The sequence below is a fragment of the Halichoerus grypus genome, chromosome 10 (assembly GCF_964656455.1).
Source record: "Halichoerus grypus chromosome 10, mHalGry1.hap1.1, whole genome shotgun sequence".
NCBI lineage: Eukaryota > Metazoa > Chordata > Mammalia > Carnivora > Phocidae > Halichoerus > Halichoerus grypus.
Window position 1 is genome coordinate 74,369,510 of NC_135721.1, and position 21,900 is coordinate 74,391,409.

The following is a 21,900-nucleotide window of genomic DNA, read 5'->3' on the forward strand; positions in this document are numbered from 1 at the left end:
TTCATGTGTAATTATTTTATTTTATTTTTCTTAAAGTGACCAATAGGAATTTTTAAATTGAAAAATAATATTTGTCTTAGCATAAACCAATTCTTCCTCATTCTAAAAAAGTGAAAAAACAGAATTAAGCAAGAATAAAATCAGAGTTACAATATATCTTGGTATATTTCATTTTCAGACATTTCTCTCTCTATATATATAACAAAATGGGCTAATAATATAATACTGCTGTCTATTCTATCAACTCACAATGCATCATATTTCTAGAGCACTAAGTATTCTTTTACAATATTTAAATGGCTGCATAGTAAAGCATTATCTGATTATACATACTTGTTTAAACTATCCTCTACTTTACATTTAAGTTGATGCCAATTTTTCTTCATTATAAACTGTGCCAGGCAAGTAATCTTTCTGGGGCAAGTGAAATGTTCTATATTGTGATAGAGTGATAGTAAATATTTGTCAAAACTCACCAAACTCTATACTTAAGGTATGCATTTTCTTTATCTATTTTTTTTAAGTAGACTCCATGCCCAGCGTGGAGCCCAACGTGGGGCTTGAACTCACGACCCTGAGATCAAGACACGAGCTGAGATCAAAAGTCAGATACTTAACCAACTGAGCTACCCAGGTGCCCTATGATCTGCATTTTAGTTATTATACCTCATTTTTTAAAAATAGGAAAAAAAAACAAACCATGCTGTGATGGACATTCTTACACTTAAATCTTTTGCAAACTAAGACCATTTCCCAAGTATAAATTTCTTGGACTGAGATTGCTGGATGAAAAGGTCTGTATAAATGTTTTTGAACATTTAATATTCATTCATTTCTTCATTCGAAAACATTCACTGAACTAACACTTTGATCAAGATACTGCCAAATTGCCATCTTCTTTTCTTTTTCCAAATTGCCTCTAAAGTAATATGCTCACTAGCAGATTTCTTAATTTGTGTCAATACTGTATTTCATAATTTTAGAAAGTATCCTCCCTTTGACCAGATTATTTTTTTTAAGTAGTCCCCATGCCCATCGTGGAGCCCAACATGGGACTTGAACTCAGGACCCTGAGATCAAGACCTGAGCTGAAATCAGGAGTGGGACACCAAACCAACTGAGCCACCCAGGCACCCCTTGAGCAGATTTTTAAAAATATCATTTGTATATTTTATGTGTACCAACTGTACTTCTTTCCCATTGTGTCCTTCGTTCTTTTCCCCCATTGATATTTATCCTTTACTTACTGATTAGGAAAAGCTTGTTTTTCACTTGTTTTAAACAACTTTCCTAAGCTTTTCAACTATCTTTTAAAAATTCTGGTTAGGGAATTTTTGATGGTAAGAACATTTGGTATCCTAAGTAAAATACCCTTCCTATCCAAGATAATTTAAATATTCAATACACATATTTTCTGACACCCACTTATGATCAGTGGGGCTAACTCCCCAGTTGCCCAGGACACTTCTATGCACGTAAAGGTCCTACCTTGGTGAGCAATCCCTTCACCGTTGGTTTGCCCTCAGGCTGCAGGAAAAGCGGGTTGGCAGCTTGTACTCGGAGAACATTCTGTAACACTTTAATCCATTCTTCCAATATATTGGGAGAATCTGCAGTCAGATAGTATGTGCGTTTTTCAGTGGTCAACTAGAATCGGATGAGAAAGAGATAGGAAAGGAAACTCTTAAGATTTAGGATTATTAACTTTTCCCTGTCTATCCTAAAAACATCATTAATTAACGTAGAAACAAACATGCCATACCTTGAATCCTAGGTGCTAAAAAATGAATCCATAAATAATTTAGAGTAGTTTAACCACTTTGTGAGAATTACAATAGTTAACTTGGTGTTGAAATAATTTTTTCACTTTAGTTTACTTTGAAATTTCAGAGTATTATGCTTTTGAGTCATGATTTTTTATCTCGGTTACTCATTACCCTTTCTTTTTCTCCCTTAAATGTGCTACAGGCTCCTGGCTGTTGAAGTGATATAATATAATAAAAACATATAAAAATATAATAAACATAAAAAATAATATATTTTTAGCAAATAAAGAGGAGTTATTTGTTATAGAAATGAAGAAATCAATTATAAATAAAATAGGAAGACCTTACTTAGAAGAGGAGAAATTCTTACAACCTGTGATCAGATATTATGAACCCACAATTTAGTCTTAAATTAACCACATTTCAAAATTTCCAAATATTTCAGAAGCTTGTAGATGATTCTTAAGATTTTATTTATTTATTTTAGAGAAAGAGAGAGGGAGAGAGAGAAAGGGAGAGAGAGAGAGAGAGTACATGGAGGGGAAGGGGCAGAGGGAGAAGAGAATCTCAAGCTGACTCCACGCTGAGCTCGGAGCCCGACGTGGGGCTCAATCCCAGCACCCTGAGATCATGGCCTGAGCTGAAACCAAGAGTTGGCCGCTTAACTGACTGTGCCACTCAGGGGCCCCACTTATAGATGATTCTTATTGGCCATGCTTCAAGACAAAACTTTCCCTCATTCTCCCTTCTACATTTTTGGGCAATTCTCAGTATTATCTCCAGAAAACACTGATAATGAGCCTTATTCCTCTCCCCAAAGGAGCAAGATATGAAAATAATAATTATTGAAGGCATTTCAGAAATAAAGTGTCTGAATTTAAATCACATTTACCAAAGTATCTCAAGAGTGTTTTATTTAGTAGGCTTCTAGCAAGACTGGCCTTATTGTGTGAGTTAATGGCCAGCAGCTATGTCTAGGGTATGACTTGGTGTGAAGTAGGACAGCCTTCTCCTCACCAATATTTCTCCCACTTAGATGCTATAGCAGCTGAAGTTCATAGAAGAAATGCCATTTTCTGGTTCTATATCAAAATGCAAGCTCTCCTGAATTTAGTAGTACATCAAACTAATAATATTGGGAATTCATTTCTCAGATAAGCCTTCCCTAAAATAGCTAGACAGTTGGAGAGCTGAGAATAGCTGGGAGATCAAGTATAGGGAAAGATGAGTGTATGGGATAAAGGGCAAAGGAAGTGCTGTGGACAGTTACTCAACACAAACCTAGCTTATGTTGTATTTTTAACTGAGAAGGCCTGGGGTTTCACACGTTTTTGAGGCATCACACTTAACACAAAATGAATAAAGAAACACTGAATCATCCAGTCTCCTCTCTGTTAGCTTGGATAAATAAGAATTGGGTTTTGCATGATACAAAAAAGTAAGAAAAAAAAAAAGTTAATATAAAGTACCTGAACTGTTTGTTTGTTATCTCCTCTTAAAATACCACAGGATGCACTAAGTTCAATATGGCCCTGGGGTTTTCTAATTACATCACTCTGTAGGAAAGGAAGAAAACCGAAAGGTAAAGTGATTGATTACCTGTAACAGTAATAGTAAGAAATGCTTTGTATAATTAATTGCATTACAGGGAAGAAAATCAATCAGAAGTTTGATTTATAGTTTGAGGAATTCAGCTGTAAACAGCAAGTGCTTCCCACTTACCGGAGATTTATAGTAAAGTAATTCACCACCTTTAAGAACAAACCACCTCCTCTTCCAAGTCTTGACTTTACCACTCATTTTTAATAAATAGCCAGATTTTTCCAGTGGTTCCTAATTAAAAAGAAATTTTAAAAATTTAAGTTTCCTTTTGGAGGCTCAAACTAACAAGATTCATTAATATATTGTTTCTTTTTTTTTTTTTTAAACCTGATTCAGTGTTTACATTTTTCCCGTTATCACTGGATGATGAGCAAGTTTTAGGGAGCTTTTGTTCTGGCTGTGAGTACTCTGTGTCTGTGGAGTAAGCATCTGGGGGGATGGCATAATCACTTTCAGATGCCACTGAAGAGAGAGACACACCTAGACGAATAAAGAAATAAATTAAGTCAATATTTAATAATCAGGTGGTCCAAATGCCAGCTGTGAGTTCTCCTAAGGAATACAGCTATTCCAAAATCATAAGCCTTCCTAGACTAGATTTATTCTCATACCTTTCGCCAGAAAGAACTTTTAAAGCAGAAAACAGAACTAAAGGGTATGGATTATCAGCAAACCTCCAAGGAAGTCACAGGAATATAAATATGTTGGTATGATTACAAGCACAGCAAATTTTACATAAACTGTGCAATATATATACATAAAATATATGCAAGGATACGAATGTATTTTTTATTAAGGATTAAAAACGTGTATTTACATATTGATATATATATATAGGCAAACAAATGTTTGATTTTAATTTATCAAAATTTGTACAATCACATTTTTTTAAAGATTTTATTTATTTATTTTGACAGAGAGAGAGAGAGAGCACAAGCAGGGGGCCCGGGAGAGGGAGAAGTAGGCTCCCCACCGAGCAGGGAGCCTGATGTGGCACTCGATCCCAGGACCCTGGGATCATGACCCAAGCCGAAGGCAGACGTTTAACTGACTGAACCACCCAGGCACCCCTACAATGACATTTTAAACCACTTAGTTTTTGTAATCACTTTTAAAGTAATCCACACCAAAAAGAACTTCATAATTTCAGTAGTATTTTTCATATAAGTTGAATATACCAGTTTATAAATTTTAAAAATCTTTTTGTAAAAGAGAAGCAATAAGACTTAAAGATATAAACAGACTATTTCATTTGCCAGCAGCTACAAAGTAAAATTCAAGGGAACATTTTCATGATAATTCACTTGCCTTTTTTTCAGAAAATGACTTACAAGTTGCAAGCCACATTTGCAGGGTCCCTACAATTGGAGATTTTCAATATAATAAAATCAAGGACTTACATTATTATTCATTGCAGTATCTGGCAATTTTTAAAAGTGTTTATTAACATTTAAGGGACTTGTCAGGACAATGTCACTATATCATTATTCTTGTTTATTTGACTAACACAAGTAAAAGTCACAACAATAATAATACCTTTATTTTTCAAAGAATAACAGAATTTAGATTTATACGGGACCTCAGAGATCATCTTGATTAATGCCTTCATTCTCTAAGGAGACTAAGGTCCAGTGATTAAATTAAAATATTTGTCCAAAGTCAAATAGCTAGGCAGGAGCAATGGTGGAGTGCAAATCTCAGGCACCCAGCCCCAGGGCCAGTGTGCTGGGCACTCCCCTGGGTGCTAGGGATAGAGCAGACAACAAAACAGAAAAATCTCTGCCTTCATAGAACATATATTAGTCAGTGGAGACAGACAAAAATAGGCAGTGAGTGCTAGGAAAAAATATAACGTAGAGCAGACTAGAGGGAATTAAAAGAGCTAGTAGTTGGAGAAGAGCAAGGAATTGCAATTTGAATGGTGTGCTCAGGGTGGATCTCACCGAGAAGGCAGTGTTTGAGCAAAGCACTATAGTATGTGCAGAGTTAGCCTGATAGACATGTGGGGGGAAGAATACCAGGTAGAGGAAACAATTAGTGTGAAGGTCCTGAAATCAAAGCATGCCTGGCAGGTTCTAGGAAGAGCAAGAGGGTCAGTGTAGCCAGAGCTGAGCAAGGAAGGAGAAAGGAGATGAGATCAGAGACGTAAGAGTCACGTAACACCTCATAACCATTATGAGTCTGCAGTGTTTTGAGCAAAAGTGTAATGTAACCCGATCCTGGCTGTTGGGGGCCAAGGTAGGAGTAAAGAGGCTGGTGGAAGCCCAAAATACTAAGTCTATGAAAGTTGAACAGTTCCAGCTGAAGTTGAGGGGTTGAGGATTACCTAGGGGTTCCATGGAACATGGTTTGAAAACCAACAGAGCACACTGCATTAAAGGCTTTCATAAAATACAGGTGCCATTTAGTGTGATTATGTCTCTCTGTCACCTCTACCTATGCCAAAAATTTCTTCACAATCCACTAAAACTCATAGACATGCCCAAAATAAAGCTTTTGTTGGTTTCCATTTTAATATCAGATTAACCACCAAGTTTTTAGGTGTATTTTCCACCACTTAGCAGCATAATAAATTTAGCTGAAATAAGACTATCTCATAAATTATCCAAAATGCCACACACTAACTATAAAAGAGAAACTCTGTTTTGGCCAATTATTTCACTCTATTCCCGTAATAAAGTGATCTCTCTCTTATAGATAAGGTAAGGTTAAACAAAACAAAACAAAAAAGATCATGTGGCTTGGGTGGTATCACAAAAGAATTAAGAAGAGAACTAGGACTAGAATATAAGCATCTTAGTCCTGGCTAATTCTCTTTTCACTTTGTTCAAAGCAAGTACTTTGTTTTAAAAAGTCCTGTTATGGAGATAAAATTCCTATTAAATATCCTGAATTACGTGGAGTTGTCTTGTACGCCTGAGACTTTCCCTCACCTCGCTTCATGGCTCTAGGGCTGCCTGGGCCACTCCGACTACGCGTGTCTGACTCCGACGTCCGTGAGCTGGATCTGGAACCATCTTCTTCCTCTGACCCAGAGGAGTCATCCAGGAATGGGCTGCTGCTTATTTGTGTTGCCTTCTAAAGAAAAGCACAACAGCCTATATGTGTCCATCTCTAAAGTCACCTCTCTTTTTATTTTTTTTTTTTTATTTTTTTTTTTTTTTAAAGATTTTATTTATTTATTTGACAGAGAGAGACACAGCGAGAGAGGGAACACAAGCAGGGGGAGTGGGAGAGGGAGAAGCAGGCCTCCTGCAGAGCAGGGAGCCCGATGCGGGGCTTGATCCCAGGACTTTGGGATCATGACCTGAGCCGAAGGCAGACGCTTAACGACTGAGCCACCCAGGCGCCCCAGTCACCTCTCTTTTTAGATATGAAATGTTTTACCAGAAGTCATGGAATACGATTTTTTTTAAAGGAATACAAGAATATACTTTGGCATTTTCAAAGTCATTTGTTAAATCCCAAATTCTCATTAGCAAGGCATTTGTCAAATATTAAAGATTCCTGAAAAACATAAGGCCGTTAATACTTGACAATACTTACTTTAATTAAGTACTTCAAGCAAGGGAAGGGAACCCTGGCAGTGACAGAAAAATCTTTCCAAATTAGGAGCCTTCCCTACATCATTAATAGTGATATTTTCTTTAAACAATTAACCACCATGGAGGGGGTGGAAAATCACATGGGGTAAAATAAAAATGGGCCCAGACCTCTAATACTCTGAGAAGCATAAATATCTTCTCTAGATCTTTCCATTTCTTCTCTTTTTATGATATATTAGTGTGAATGTCTACAACTTCCTATAAAGGGAGAGTCAGAGTAAAATGTCAAGAATGGAATCTGGAGCTTGAATAAACAGTTTTCTTGATCCACCATGAAGAGAGCTACATGCTTAGCAGTGACAGTAATGACTTACCCCCTTCAAAGTTGTATACACAGGGGTTGTCATATTCTTGTATATCAGAGAGGTATAGAGTCCTGATGTGGTATAGGACAACAGAGCAACGGAATCTGAAACAGAAAACAAAGTGATTTAAAAAACAAACAAACAAACAAAACAAAAAACCCTTCTCTCTAGCACTTAGGTCTATTTCTTATGGACGTGAGCTAGCAAAATTTCCAATTAAAGAGAAGTTGGATTAACATGCATGACTGTTCTCTCGTCTGCTGTAAGAATGATACACTCTCTTCCATGGCTCATTACTTCCTCACATGTGCTACTTCCCCAACCAGACTGTAAGCTCTTTGAGAGTAAGGATCAAAGCTTTTATTTCTTCAGCAGGCATCTCTCTCCTGCTCAGGCTGGGCAGAAATAGCACAAGCACCTGCTGATTCAGTGAGCACTACCCTATGAAGATATTCTCCAATTCTTCATAGCTCTATTAGTGATATGGTGTTAAAACACTGGCATGCTTAAGAGTTTATCAGGTGAACTCATGCTGAAAACTTAGAATCTAATTTCCCAAACGGTAAGAACAGAAGATCGCTGAAATAGAACATCAATGGTTGCCTCTAAGATTTGAATTAGTGTTGGATAGGGAGGGGGCCAAGAGAAGGAACCACAGGAAAATTTCTTTTTATTCCAGACAGTTTGCTGTTGTTTGGTTTTACTTTTTATAATAGGAATGCATTTGCTTCTTCAAAATTTTTTTGAAGAAAGAAAGAAGGAATGTGTTTTAAACTCTGGAAAAAAGGACATAGAGACTGATATTTTTGCAGCTTTAAACAGCTGAAACTCCACAGCTTCTTTGCTTTCTCCTCTTTTAGGTAAAAACAAAAAGAGTTGAACATAGATGGATGTGCCCCTATATTGGGTAACAATGAATTTCAACTTTAAAATGTAAACCAGCAACCTTAGAAATCATTTTCTGAAAGTTTTACATAATTCTATTCCAATGACTTCAGACATTTAGGAAGTTGTTGGCTAGTGAACTGGGAATACAAAATCACTTATTTTTTTAAACATGTTTTATTGTAATAAGAAACACATGACATTAAATTTACCACCTAAACCATTTGTAAGTGTGCAGGTCAGTTAGTGTTAATTATTGGCACACTGTTGTGAATCGGGTCTCCAGAACTCTTTTATCTTGCAAATCTGAAACTCTAAACCCATTAAGCAACGACTCCCCCGCCCCCCTCCGCCCAGCCCCTAGTCACCACCATTCCATTTTCTGTTTCTGTGAATGTGACCACTTTAGATACCTCATAGAAGTGGAATCATACAGTATTTATTTGTTCGTGACTGGCTTATTTCCTTTAGCATTATGTCCCCAACATCCATCTACATTGTAGCATGCAAAATCACTTACTTTTATTAACATTCTCCATATTGAAGGCCTCAGACATTCGCATGCCTGATTTGGCTACAGCATAAATTCTGCTCTCCTGATGTAAAAGAGAGATTTAAACTGGATATTTAAAGCAAAGACATGATTACTTTCAATACACATGCTTTTCATTTGTTCTTCATTTAATATACAGCAGAGCGGGGCATTATTATAAAACTCTCAACAGCGCCAACTCAAATATGCGAACAGCACAGCAGACCTTTTCCATCCATTAGTCATTCCATTATTTATCTTTGTTTCCAAGTTTTTGCTTGGTATTTTAAGTTCTTTTGAAGAGATAGGAAAAAAGTAAGAGAAAACTTATTCATGATCACTGCACATAAACACCACAGTCTTCTACCATTCTACAACATGGGTAAAGAAAAAAAAAACCAGAAAACTTCAAATGGCTGTCGCATGAGGTTAGAAACCATTCATAATCACTGACTACACATAAATAATACCTTTAATATCCTACTATTCTAGACTATGGTGAGAGAAAGGAGAAAAATCTGGAAGTCAGAAATCATAGATAGAGTAGCATTAAGTGCTATCCTCTCCTTATTTCAACGTACATTTCAATGAAATAGAAGGAACACCTGAGGCCAAATAAAAAATGAATTTGAGAATGGCAATGGAATTTATAATATTATCTTATTCCAAAAGCAGGTTGTTATTTGGCTTTCTTTTCTTTGAGAGAAATCTCTGAGATGGGTACTGGAAAGGTTATTAGCCCTGCCCTCTGTAAGGAAAGGGATTCCGGGCTGTTCTTAACGCATAATCACCATGTCCTGAATTCTGCACTGCATCTAACCTGGACACGGTCGCCTGGACCAGGGCATAGCAGGCAGCTAAGGCAGTCCTCTCCAGGACTGTGCCAGCCAGTGGCCTGCTAGGTAACGGGCAGGGGATCCCAACTGTCTGAGACGCTTTGGTTTGGAGAATGGCTGAGTGAATGAATCAGATGTGGTTTCTCTGAGAACAGGATTGTGAGATAAGCACACAGAGAGGAAGAGCAGAGTCAGCGGAACATTAAGATGTGTAAACACAGGGCAGTGAGCAGGAGATGAGAGGCAGCTGGAAGCACGACAGAGTGGAGGAGAGGAGTTAGCAGTAGTGAGACAAGAAGAGTCACTGCAGACGGGAGAGGTCAAGCTAAGCCACTGGTCCAGGGGCATCGGGTGTCACCTGTTGCTAAGGAATTGACGACTATTAGAGGTGCTGCTGAATCCTCACGTTTTCCCACTACAGTGACTACTGTATTTTGAAAGATATTCCAGTTCAGTAAGGATGGTCTATGCCTTCAAATAAACTCTTAAGAATCCTTAAAATAAACTCTCATAAATTGAGGTAACTGGAATACATCTCTTTTCCTTGAAACCTGAAAATACCTAACAAACAGCGAAATAAAACCTCAAACTTGGCCAGACTGCTAGAAGGCTTTTGAAAAGCACTACTACTTTTTCAGGATTGAATAGCTTCAGAAGACAAATTGAAGAGAGAAAGGCAAAAGAGTAGGAAAATGGTTTGCCAAATAAAGCGAACATGAAAAGCCTAACCTAAATCTCTGAAAATCTCAACATAATAAAAGAAGCAAAAATTTCAAATCCTCACTGCCTAAAGGATAACATAATTGAAATTCCAGAGATTCACATGCTAATAATGGCTACTTTTTTGTGCTATCCAGAATTTAATAATGAACTGCAGACGGTTTCATGTAGGCACCGCAAAGAAATGTTCTTTTGAAAGTAAGTAAGAGCAGATACATCTCAAGGTCCGAATTTACAGTAGGAAAACATGGCTGCCTTAATTTGCTTAAAATCACACTGTTCACTAAATAAAAAAAATAATAACCACAGAATATGACCCCCAAGCCCCCAAAATACTGCAACCCTGATGCTTCTCTGGAGGCCAAAGGTTAAACCATGTCAATATGTGAAGGAAAAGTTAAATCTACAAGACAGATAATTTCAGTTTGTTTCAAATATAAGAATAACTTTTTAAATATAGTGATATAGATATTCCTAGAAAGAATCACACAATGATGAGTTAACTACTGTATTAATGGTCAGTGTTTTCAATGTACTCTAGATACACAGGAAGATGCTTTTGGTTAAAGTAATGGATATATAAGCTCATGAAGAGTAAAATTAAATTTCTCTTAAAGTCAATCAAGTAAATGATTAAGTTAAAAAACTGATAACCAATAAGAGTTAAGTGTCCTGGTTCCAAATTTGCCCAAAGTATTACACAGGTAAGAGAAACCCTTTCTCCCCACCCCTGACATTTCCTTCCGTATGGAGGCAACTCCAGTAATATTCCAGATCCTCTTCCAACCATTCATTTCTCCCTCCCAAGGAGGAACGGCTTAACGTGACTGGCAGGCTTAGAAGGAGAAACTGGGCAGGCACCTGTCTCTCTCCCTTCTCTTGAGAAGTAATGGCTCAGGAAACACCATTTGTTCTTTCTCTGGCTGTAAGCTACTTTGGAGGGGCAAGCCTCTCCTGAGGAAGCCTCTGGAGATCCAGCGCTACCTGGGACTGGGTTTATAAATCTAGAGAATTCCAAGTTCAGTGTCGGAAAGCTCATCTGCCCACCAATTCTCTAAAATCAGTTTTCTCAGTAATAAAGGTAATATTTTGATCTCCCATCTGTCTTCACCTTATTTCTCAACTGACTCACAACTAGTTGGAAAAGAGAAGGGAAAACAGCATTCTGAAAACTGAGATGTTTCAGAACAATCTGGATCCTAAAAGAAACAGGAAAAGAAGTAAAACTGGAAAATGGGTGTTAGTTAAAAACCAGCGTGCATGCGTCGCACACAGCAATATCATTTACCCAAGAGGGAAAGCGGTGCAGGGGCGGGGTGGGCGGTTTGCCATATGCCGGCTTCTTGGCCGAGTCACAGGGTTCCTGGTCTTCGGAGCACGGGGATTCCAGGGAGTCATAGGAAAACAATCCGTCATCACAACTGGTGTCCATATTCTCTAAAATTTCTGTACTGTCGTCATCAACTAGATCAAGGTCTGTTTCCTGAGGTCTGAGCGGGCGTATCATGCTTATGGCATTTCTGTTTGTACCAAACATCCTATCGGAACTTAACTGTGGCTGGCTTAAGTGCCTTTTGGCTAGTGCCACACTTATGCTGAACACATTAGGAATCCTTAACTTTGGGGGCGGGAGGTTTGATGAAGGCACTAATTGTGTACCTTTTCCAGGGAGCGAGTTAGGATGCTTGGGAGTCAAAGCGGGGGTCAAAATAGGGCTGGGGGTGTTGGCCTCACTCGACGACGATGAATAATCCAGTCTCTGAGACTGAAATTTTTTATTCAGTTCATCTGACGAACTATCGTGCTCGTTTTTAGTTGATTCAGAATTTCCCTTTATGAGAGGACAATTCTGAGCTTTCCACTGTGCCTCCTGTTGCCAAGAATACAGCTTCTTGTGTTCTGGTCTCTTTATGCCAAAAGTCTCTTCTTCGAATATAGAACTGCTGTCGTCAGACGCCGTCAGGTACGCCTCGCTGCCCATTCTGCTACACTGGACCCCTTCCTCTGACGTGTGACTGGAAAGAGTGGACGTGTACCTGCAATTGGATCTTCCTTTGCTCCCGTCCTCCTCATCAGAGCTCCAGTCACTCCCTGGAGCCCCAGAATTCTGGGAGGCACCACCATCTGTTGCAAAGCTCGTTCTTGTTTTCCGATTCTGTTCCAGGACACAAGGGGTTTGATGCAACACTCTCTGACCCAGGTTGTTTTCTTGAATTTGGTTCTCGCCCGACTTTTCTGGAATTTCCATTTCTAGAAAAGTATACATCATATTGGCACGTTGCCTTTGATAATGTAATCTTTCTGTACATTTAGCCTTATGAGACTACATTGTAAAAACTGGAATTTTCATGTGACTAAAGTTAATTTACATTATCCCTTTTTAGTTGTATGTCTTGTTTAAACCCAACTTTGAAAACTGTAAGCTTTAAGATAAAATAGGAGCCCTAACACTTCAATAGAAGAGTATCAAAATTAAACTGCTTTTTACAAAGAAACATGTTGGGGGGGGAAAAGGCAACTCTGTCAAAGAAAGCAACCATCAAAGGACACCACTAATTCTATTTTAAAACAAAGGAAAGAACAGCCCTCTTTCAACTAAATTTCAAAATTATCATAAGAAAATTTAAACATAATAAATATAAAGTTATAGTCTAAAAAAAAAAAAACCACCTTTGTTCCCAAGCTTCAATACATGAAATATGCAAAGCCACGAAGAAACATAAACACAGAAAAGCTTTCCTGCCTCTACTTGGCTTATTCATATCTCCAAGTGTGTTTTATAACAAGAATAATGCTCTTTATTTTTTATTTTTTATTTTTTTAAAGATTTTATTTATTTATTTGACAGAGACACAGCGAGAGAGGGAACACAAGCAGGGGGAGTGGGAGAGGGAGAAGCAGGCTTCCCGCCGAGCAGGGAGCCCGATGCGGGGCTCGATCCCAGGACCCCGAGATCATGACCTGAGCCGAAGGCAGACGCTTAACGACTGAGCCACCCAGGCGCCCCAAGAATAATGCTCTTTAACAATGTCTTTCAATGAGGCTTACTTTTGTTTTTAATATAATTAATAGAATGAACCACTGGCTTCATAAACAGCGAACTAAACATTTGTACAATTTATAAAGAGTACAAGAGGAACTTTTAAAACATATATTTAACCTTCATAACAAGGAACTAGAGGCTGAACAAATAAGCTCGATGATTTGGTATCAGGCAATTTGTTAAACTTGCAAGTGAGCAAGAGCTTCGGGACGGGCAACCTCGGCTGTACCAAGCTATACTCAACTGACTATTAGAAAGTGGAAGGGAAATCCAAATGACTTCTCAAAAGAGAAGAAAAAATTGCAAGCAACAGCATAAAAGCAAGTAGCAAAGGAGAATTCCGATTGGAAAAACATTATGCAGTTTTCAGGATTTCATAACCAAGTACAGAGACAGCTTATAGGGCTATAGTTTTTCTCCTTTGGAGGAAGGAAGCGGGAGCTGAAAACAGAGACAATGTCAATTCAAGCCTTTCTAAAATATCTGGGCAAAGTCACCCTACAGGTGGCAAAGCCAGCAGCTGAACAACAGAGCAAAATTTAAAGGGGCTTTATGAATAAAAGAAGGGTGGAAATCTGCACACAGGTCCAGGACTTAAACATCTATGCAAATATTTTCCTCTTTGAAGCAAAACGGGAAAGGGAAAATCAAAGCAAATATTTTCCTCTTTGAAGCAAAACGGGAAAGGGAAAATCAAAGCACTTACTAAATTGTCCCCTGGTGTTCTTTTTCTTTATAAGTTTGCTACGCCATATTTAACTTCGTATTTGGTATCAGGTAATTTTTAAATATTTTAAGTAAATAATAGAAAGTTCATAGTTCTAATGTGAAACTCAGCTAAAACAAGTACCTTGTAGGTACAACCGTGAACTTTTTAATTTTAAATATCACTGCTACCTACCGCAGGAAAAAGTATCAAGAGGGGAAAATCAGTCCCTTCTATGCATCCTTGTCAAAGACTCCCCCAAACACACAGGATAACTAGCTATACAAATTAAAGGCTGGATTGCTCTTTAAAAATATTTTCATAAAACATCAACTTGTCAAGAAAAAAAAAACAAGGAAAATTAAGCTATATTTGGATGAATCTTAGTAAATTATTTTTCCTTTTTAAAAACCGTCAAAGTAAATTCCTGTAGTCCATAAATACCTTCTATGTCTTTTCCCTCGGTGAACTCGGGTTCTTTAGATGATATCTTGCTCATTTCCTCAGATTTTACTACTTGAGGAGGACTCCTTGCTCGGGATAAAAAGCACCCAAAGGTCAAACTACTTAGGCGCTGGCCTTCCAAAAGCTTTGGTGTGGAGACAGTGGATGACTTCTTCCCCTGAACTTCTGCAAGATCATTAATCAAAATCAAGATCTGAATTTTTTATGACAGTTTATTAAACACAGAACCAAAGCATATAAAAATCTGGACAAATCACTCCTTATGCCAGAAAAAAGCCTGAATTATTTATGTCTAGTAATATGGACCCCTTAATGTCTAGCATTACATACTAATGTTTAAATCTGTTTATATATTTTGAATGTTCTAAATATTTTTTAACTGTAGAGAGAATATCTAATCCCTTTAAAAGTAGTTCTTAAACAAAAACAAAACCACAAACAAATAAAAAACAGATTATAGACAAGGAGAGGGTTATAGCTTCTTGAAAAATCGTGGTACTGGTAAATAGCAGTCAAGAACTGGTAAAATTTGAATGGGCAGTAATGCTACTAATGGTGAGGGAAGAGGGACTGAGGTCCTGGTTGCCAAGACAACCAAAGGAAATTCAGATTATCACTGGGGCAAATATCACATGATCACTGTAATAACTTTTGCTATCTTAGTTTTCAACTTGCTTCTCCCAAAAGAGCAGATGAAGGGGCTTGATCTACAATGTCCACAATATGGAGGGCCTTCATCACTTCTTTAGAGGAAAAAAAAGGGGAGGGGACAGTTTCTAGATAGAGAATTTAGATAGCTCAAGGAGTGATTAATCATGGGTTTAATCCATCTTCTAGGAGTTGTAACAACCCTGATTGCAAGATTAAAAGCATGGAGAGGGGTGCCTGGGTGGTGCAGTCGGGTAAGTGTCCAACTCTTATTTTGGCTCAGGTCATGATCTGAGTCCTGGGATCGAGGCCCACATCAGGCAGACTTAAGATTCTCTCCCCTCTCCCTTTGCCCCCCCGCCACACTCTCTCTATTTCTTTCTCTAAAATAAATAAATAAAATCTTTAAAAGCATAGAGATCCTAGTGATAGTAAGAAAAGTTTCCCCCCAAAATTAAATTCTTAATTAACTCTGGAAGAACACCAAAGGGGTAAATTAAATAGCAGCTGATAACTGAGTAGAGCCTAAGAAAAATATCTTTATATAGTGTATTCCTTTAGGTGTATCTTTTATTATTTTCATGTTGATTATCTCTCACAGAACTAATCCACAGTATTTTAATAACCATAGATATGCATATACATTTTTAAAGTACTATATTATATCTACATACTTGTATCTATTCTTCTCTGATCCAAGTCTAGGCTCCAAGGATTCGTACCGCTTAGTCTACAAGACCTAACAGACTGCCAATGAAGACTAGAATTGCAAGTTAAGAATAGCAAATAAAATAACAGCCTTTTGAGAACTGGGCTTAGTACATTCAATCTATGTCAGTGATTCCATATGTAAATATGGAATTCCAGATCAACTATGTGGATACCAATTTTCCATCATATAGTTGGAGGAAGCATGTGATATAAGAACTACATATGTTGGTCTTCATCCATGGTTCCGGGCACACAGCTCCTAAAACCCTTGGAATTTCCTAAGTGGTAAGAGCGATAAAAGTATCTTTTGTTTTCATAACAAGCCCTTTCAACCACATCTGATTTTATGTTGATGAGGTGATTTTTGGAAAGCCCCTAGACAGCTTCAGGATGGGGGCTGGTTGCCAGGGGAACCAACCATGTGATCAGAGGACTGGAACTTTCAGCCTCATCCTCCACCCCCCTACCTCTGACCTCAGGGGAGGGGAGAGTTGAAAACTGACTTAATCACCAATGGCTAATGATTTAGTCAGTCAAGCCTATATAATGAAGTCTTCATAAAAACCCAAAAGGATGGGCTTCCAGGTCGGTGAATGTGGGGAGGTGCTGGGAGGGTGGTGTGCTTGGAGAGAGCGTGGAAGCTCTGCGCCCCTTCTCCATACCTTGCCCTCTGCATCTCTTCCATCTTGGCTGTGCCTGAGTTATATCCTTTGTAATAAACCAGAAGTATAGTAAGTAAACTGCCCGAGTTCTGTGAGCTGCTCTAGCAAATTATCAAACCTAGGGCGGGTCATGGGAACCTCTGATTTATAGCCAGTGGGCCAGAAGCAGGGTTGAGAACTGATACTTACAATTGTGTTTGAAGTGGTGTATGAAGTGGTGGTGCGGGGGGTAGTTTTGTGGGATCAAGCCTGTAACCTGTGGGATCTGACGCTAACTTCAAGTAGATAATGTCAGAATTGAGTTAAATTTGAAGGACAACCAGTCGGAATCCCCTGGGAATTGGAGAATTGCTTTGTGTGGGAAAAACTTGCATACATCTGGTGTCAGAAGTATTGAGGGAAAAGGAAAACAGGAGCTTTTTTCTTTACAACATGATGGCAGTAAGTATGAACATGCAGTAGACAAAATGCTTTCATATGTTTTACAATCAACAAACTCCGATGAAACCAGGAAGGCACAACTACCATTACCATTTTACTGATGTAAAAGAAAAAAATCCGGCAACATAACAGTTATTAAGTCATAGACCATTAAGGTTGACTCCAAAGTCCATGCACTTGCTTCGGTGCCAGCATTTTTCTAGTGCATTCTGGGAACCCCCAGGGCTTTGTGGAAACGTCACAGTGGGTGTAAGAAGAGGCACGGGTAAAGCTGAGTCTGCAGGACTCTGGGCCCCTCACCCAACACTGCTTCCACCTGTTTATCTCTTGAGAGTCTACAGAAAAAAATACTGCTTTAAAAGGAGTCCTGTTGCTAAATAAGTTTGAAAACCACTTTAGCAGGCCAGGATCTAATAACCCTGCGGATTCACCTTGTCCTCGGCTCAATGTACACTTGAGAGGTGCTCACCAGAACAATATATTAAGTAAATCTCTATCTCTAACTCTACCACCCATCTTGAAGCTTTGATGCTGAAAAGAAAGAAAGAACCCTAAGCATTGGAAAATGCAAAGAGTTTATTATTCATATTATAAAATTCTGCTGAAAATATTCAGGCTGTAAGAATTTCACTCACTATTGATCACCACAGTACAAGTGAAAATAGAAAATAACTGATTTTTGAAAGCAAAACATACCTGAAATTAAACACTGAAATTAGTATTACCCCCTTTGAGTTATTTGCAATTGTCTAGCTGTGCTGTCTAATATGGACATGTGGCTATTTAAATTAAAATCCATTTAAATTAAATAAAACGTAAAATTCAGTTCCTTGGTTGTGCTAGGCATATTTTAAGTGTTCAACAGTAAAATTCCATATAGCCCAGTAAGCCCAATTAAGCTATCTTAGTCAAAATACTCATACCTTGTAGTTTTGACTGTATTGTTCTTATCTCTTCTGTTTGGTTTTGGTTGATCAAACGAAGATTCTGATTTTCTAATTCCAGCTGAAAGGACATAATGGTATCCTTTTATACAGGAATAACATTTCTAAAATGTACTAGTAAATTATATTATTTTAAAATGTTAATACCTAATTACATGTAAGCAAAATAGAAAAGAAATGATGAGCAAATATCAGATGAATTTATCAGCGTAACTATCAACCTAGATAATTACGGCTTTGATATTTATTTTTGCCAGACTGAGAGTTTCAAATATTTTCACCCCAAGGCATTTTCATGCCTTTCCCACTGTAAAATTATTTTAAACCAAATTATTTCAGCATTTAATCTGCCATATAAACCAATGTGTACTTCTCAAGATACTGAACACATTAATTTTATGATATACACATATGTTCTATAATTATTTAAAATTAACTAATTAGAACTAAAATCAACTACCCAGAATGAGGCTACTTATACTGTTTACTAGGAGTCTATCAATATTTTTAATTTTAGAAATACATTGGACATAAAAATGAAAGCTACCTATCTCATGTTTACCAAAAGACAGCAGCACCACCAACTGATCAGAACTTTGTTTCATTCAAAATGATCAGATACTCTGATGACTTATCTATTCAAAGGAAGTAAAAGGTAAAGAAAAGGCAAAATATAGCGATAAATACCTCATTTAATTTAAGTGTTACCCATTCTTTGATCTTAGCTGCTTTCTCTTCTATTATTTTAGCTTCTTGTATCCTTATTTGTTTCTGAAATAACATTAGCAGTGTGTTTAGTTCAAACATAGGCTCACTGGTCTGGAAATGTTACATCATAAATATAAAGGACAAATCCACTTAAAACCTGTTTCCAAGTTAATATATCTACCTTCAAATCATCAAATAGAGTAAAAAATGAAAGCCATTGTCCAGCAGATATAATAATAAACCACAAAGGCATATGCAATATTACTAGTTTTAACTGTTAATTCTCTTTCTCTGAAAGATCATATACTGAAATCCAAGCACTGAATTTATCAACAAAATAAATGATTTCTGGAAATGATGTAGGGTTTATAACAGTAGAAGAGGGGTCAACCAGGTCAGGGAGAGGAGAATCAGAATCTCTTCTGGAGCATGGTTTGTTTTCCGATTAAACACAAGTTTCTATTTTTCATATATTTTATTTTATTTTTACATGCAAGTTTTTAAAGATCCAGAAAAATGAAATAAAAAACTCTAGCTTGGGGCGCCTGGGTGGCTCAGTTGGTTAAGCGACTGCCTTCGGCTCAGGTCATGATCCTGGAGTCCCGGGATCGAGTCCCACATCGGGCTCCCTGCTCGGCAGGGAGTCTGCTTCTCCCTCTGACCCTAACCCCTCTCATGTGCTCTCTCTCATTCTCTCTCTCTCAAATAAATAAATAAATAAAATCTTTAAAAAAAAAAAAACAAAACTCTAGCTCACATTTACCAACCTTAAAATCTGGCTATGCTCACAAAACTATGAGAATGTGACTGTCATATAAATCACAGTGGGTGGGGGCTGGGGGGTGGTAAAAAGTTGGAAATCATTGACCTACAGAAATACTGATCTGCAGAGAAATGGAAAAAAATGCTGAAGATAAAAAACAACTTAGTATATTTAATAATTTCATAGTGGTCATATTTAAATGATGCTAAGTGATGATTTAAGCAAATGACCTTAATGCAATTTTTTTCCTAATAAAATTTTAAAATAAACTAAAAACTATACTCGATCTCAGTAAAGTGGTTTAAAAACAGTGTACACATTTTTAAACAGAAGGATTCACATCAAACATACCTTTAAAACACAATGTTCCATAAATATTTCCAAAACCCTAAAAATCTAAAGCAAAGATCTATTTCAAACATTTTACAGACAGAAATGCTTGCTGATAACCAAGTGTTTTCAAGTTGAATACTACATTCAAACCCTAAAAAGTCTGAGCATTAAGGAGCACAGTCTCTTCCAAAAAATGTTAGATATGGCCTTGGAATAACCCAGACTTAAAGAGAATGCCATTTTATTTGTACTTTTCACCAATAAATGTGATTAGACTCCATGAGTTGATCAAATAAGTGAGATTTCTGACCCACATTTAGAAATGTAGGCTCTTTCTCTTTAACCTTTGTGATTATGCATAAATAAACGCATGTATTTAGACTGTGATGATAAAATTCTTCCAAACCTGTTCTTCAAGCTGCAGTTCCAAGTTTTGAATGATGTCATCTTTTTCTTGTATTAGGGTCTCTAGATCTTGACACTTTTTATACAGCCTTGTCTCTGATTCACTGGTTTGAATATTAGCTGCTTTTAATTTCTCTTCCATAACTTGTACCTAGATTCAGAGGTTAGAAAATTAATATTAGGTATGTAATTAATTTATCATAGCATTAAATTTAGCATTTTACTTTAACATTAAATAGATTCCTAAAGGTATCATCATAAAAACAAAATATGAACAGCATGTTTTAACAATTTAACAATTATAAAGTCTGAAGACTAATGTATTAACAATTATAAAGTCTGGAGACTATTTTGCCAAGTGGTGTTTACCTTTGAGGTACATAATGTATGGTGATTAACATAACATAATAATAAAAAAAAATTCTGAGATAAAAAAACAGCATCACATGCTAAAAAAAAGAGATTCTCAGAATTTTGCTATCATATAAAGTAATGCACATGTTTACTAGAACAATGATATGTGAAGTATTTCATGTGAGTATAGAATCAGAAAGTTTGCAGCCCTCATTTTTTCATATTTTAAATGAAGTAGGAATATAAAGTAAAGGTGAGTAGTGAGAAAAGATCAGATTGGATGACCTGGTATAACAGCACATTTTGGAAAAAAAAATTGAACTTAGGTGAAAAACAAACACATACACAATGGAAAGGAAATGGAAAACAAAAGTTTTAAGGGCCAAAATGATGGAATCACAAAAAATAAAAAACTATGAGAATCAAGATATAGGTAGGAGAGTATGTTCAGGGAGGGTTTATTGATTCATTCATTTAGCAAACATTCAGTGAATAGTTGCCAAATGCCAGGCCCTGGGAATCAGTGAATAAAACGGACCCAAAATCTCATAGAAATTACATTTTAGTGGTAAGAGAGATCACAAATATAAGAAAGACGTAAAAATCATACAGTATGCTACACAAGGAGATAAAGGCAGTGGGAAAAGTAGAGCAAGATAAAAGATACTGGTATGTGACCTGGGGTTGAGTGATGCTTTAATTTTAATATGTAAGATACACTGGCTCTGCTTGGATCTTTTGCAAAACACATCTGGGCATATGAAGGAATGTGTGAGATGTTAATGATAAGAAAGAAAGAAAATAAAGTACTGGGCACTGTATATGAAGACTTCCATTCCATATACTCCATATACTCCAAACGGGTAAGAATGTAATTTTTGTAATGTTTTAGATTGTAGGGGGCAAAGAAGAAAAATATGCAAATGCATTTGAGAAATTAACAATGATAATTAAGATGAAAAATGTTAAACTGTTAAAAACACCTCTGAAATATCATGATGAATCCACTTAAAGTTCAAAAATACGTGACTAATGAGGCTTTCTGGAAGGAGGGTGTTAAGGTTAGTTTGGTTTTGTTTTTTTAACCATGAATACAAGCTGTCATCTGTGGGTTCACCGGAGAAATGTAAATTCAACTCAGATGCCAAAGTGTCCTACCGAAATACCACATAAATGTCTGAAAACTATAAAAATAAAAGTAGATTTTAAAAGTAGGAGAAAAATCCTGCATTCCATTATCCAAATGATAATTTTATGTTATCTTAAGATTTATATTTTTTAACATAATATAGTGGGTTTTCTGCAGGAATGGCAGACCAAGAAGTCAAGGACAAAGGTCTCCATCAGAAATACTACCATGAAAAACAGCCAGAGGAGGACAGAGGGCTGGACAATAAATACCAAGGATCATTCTTAAGATGGCTCAGCCAGTTCCACACAGGACATTCTGTAGCTGTGGAAGCAGA

General features: G+C 37.0%; 1 protein-coding gene across 2 annotated transcripts in view; it reads right to left on the reverse strand.

Annotated features, from left to right (window-relative positions):
- PLEKHH2 (pleckstrin homology, MyTH4 and FERM domain containing H2) overlaps positions 1-21,900 on the reverse strand; it is a 104,630-nt gene that overhangs the window by 49,011 nt on the left and 33,719 nt on the right. For both annotated transcript variants that reach the window (XM_036073708.2, XM_036073707.2), the window contains exons 4-15: positions 20,082-20,231; positions 18,559-18,642; positions 17,851-17,932; positions 14,445-14,630; positions 11,540-12,501; positions 8,684-8,759; positions 7,288-7,382; positions 6,302-6,446; positions 3,712-3,848; positions 3,489-3,599; positions 3,236-3,322; positions 1,489-1,647 (exon numbers count right to left, since the gene is read on the reverse strand). In XM_036073708.2, the coding sequence (XP_035929601.1) occupies positions 1,489-1,647; positions 3,236-3,322; positions 3,489-3,599; positions 3,712-3,848; positions 6,302-6,446; positions 7,288-7,382; positions 8,684-8,759; positions 11,540-12,501; positions 14,445-14,630; positions 17,851-17,932; positions 18,559-18,642; positions 20,082-20,231 (2,274 nt within the window). The remainder of the gene's footprint in view (positions 1-1,488; positions 1,648-3,235; positions 3,323-3,488; positions 3,600-3,711; positions 3,849-6,301; positions 6,447-7,287; positions 7,383-8,683; positions 8,760-11,539; positions 12,502-14,444; positions 14,631-17,850; positions 17,933-18,558; positions 18,643-20,081; positions 20,232-21,900) is intronic.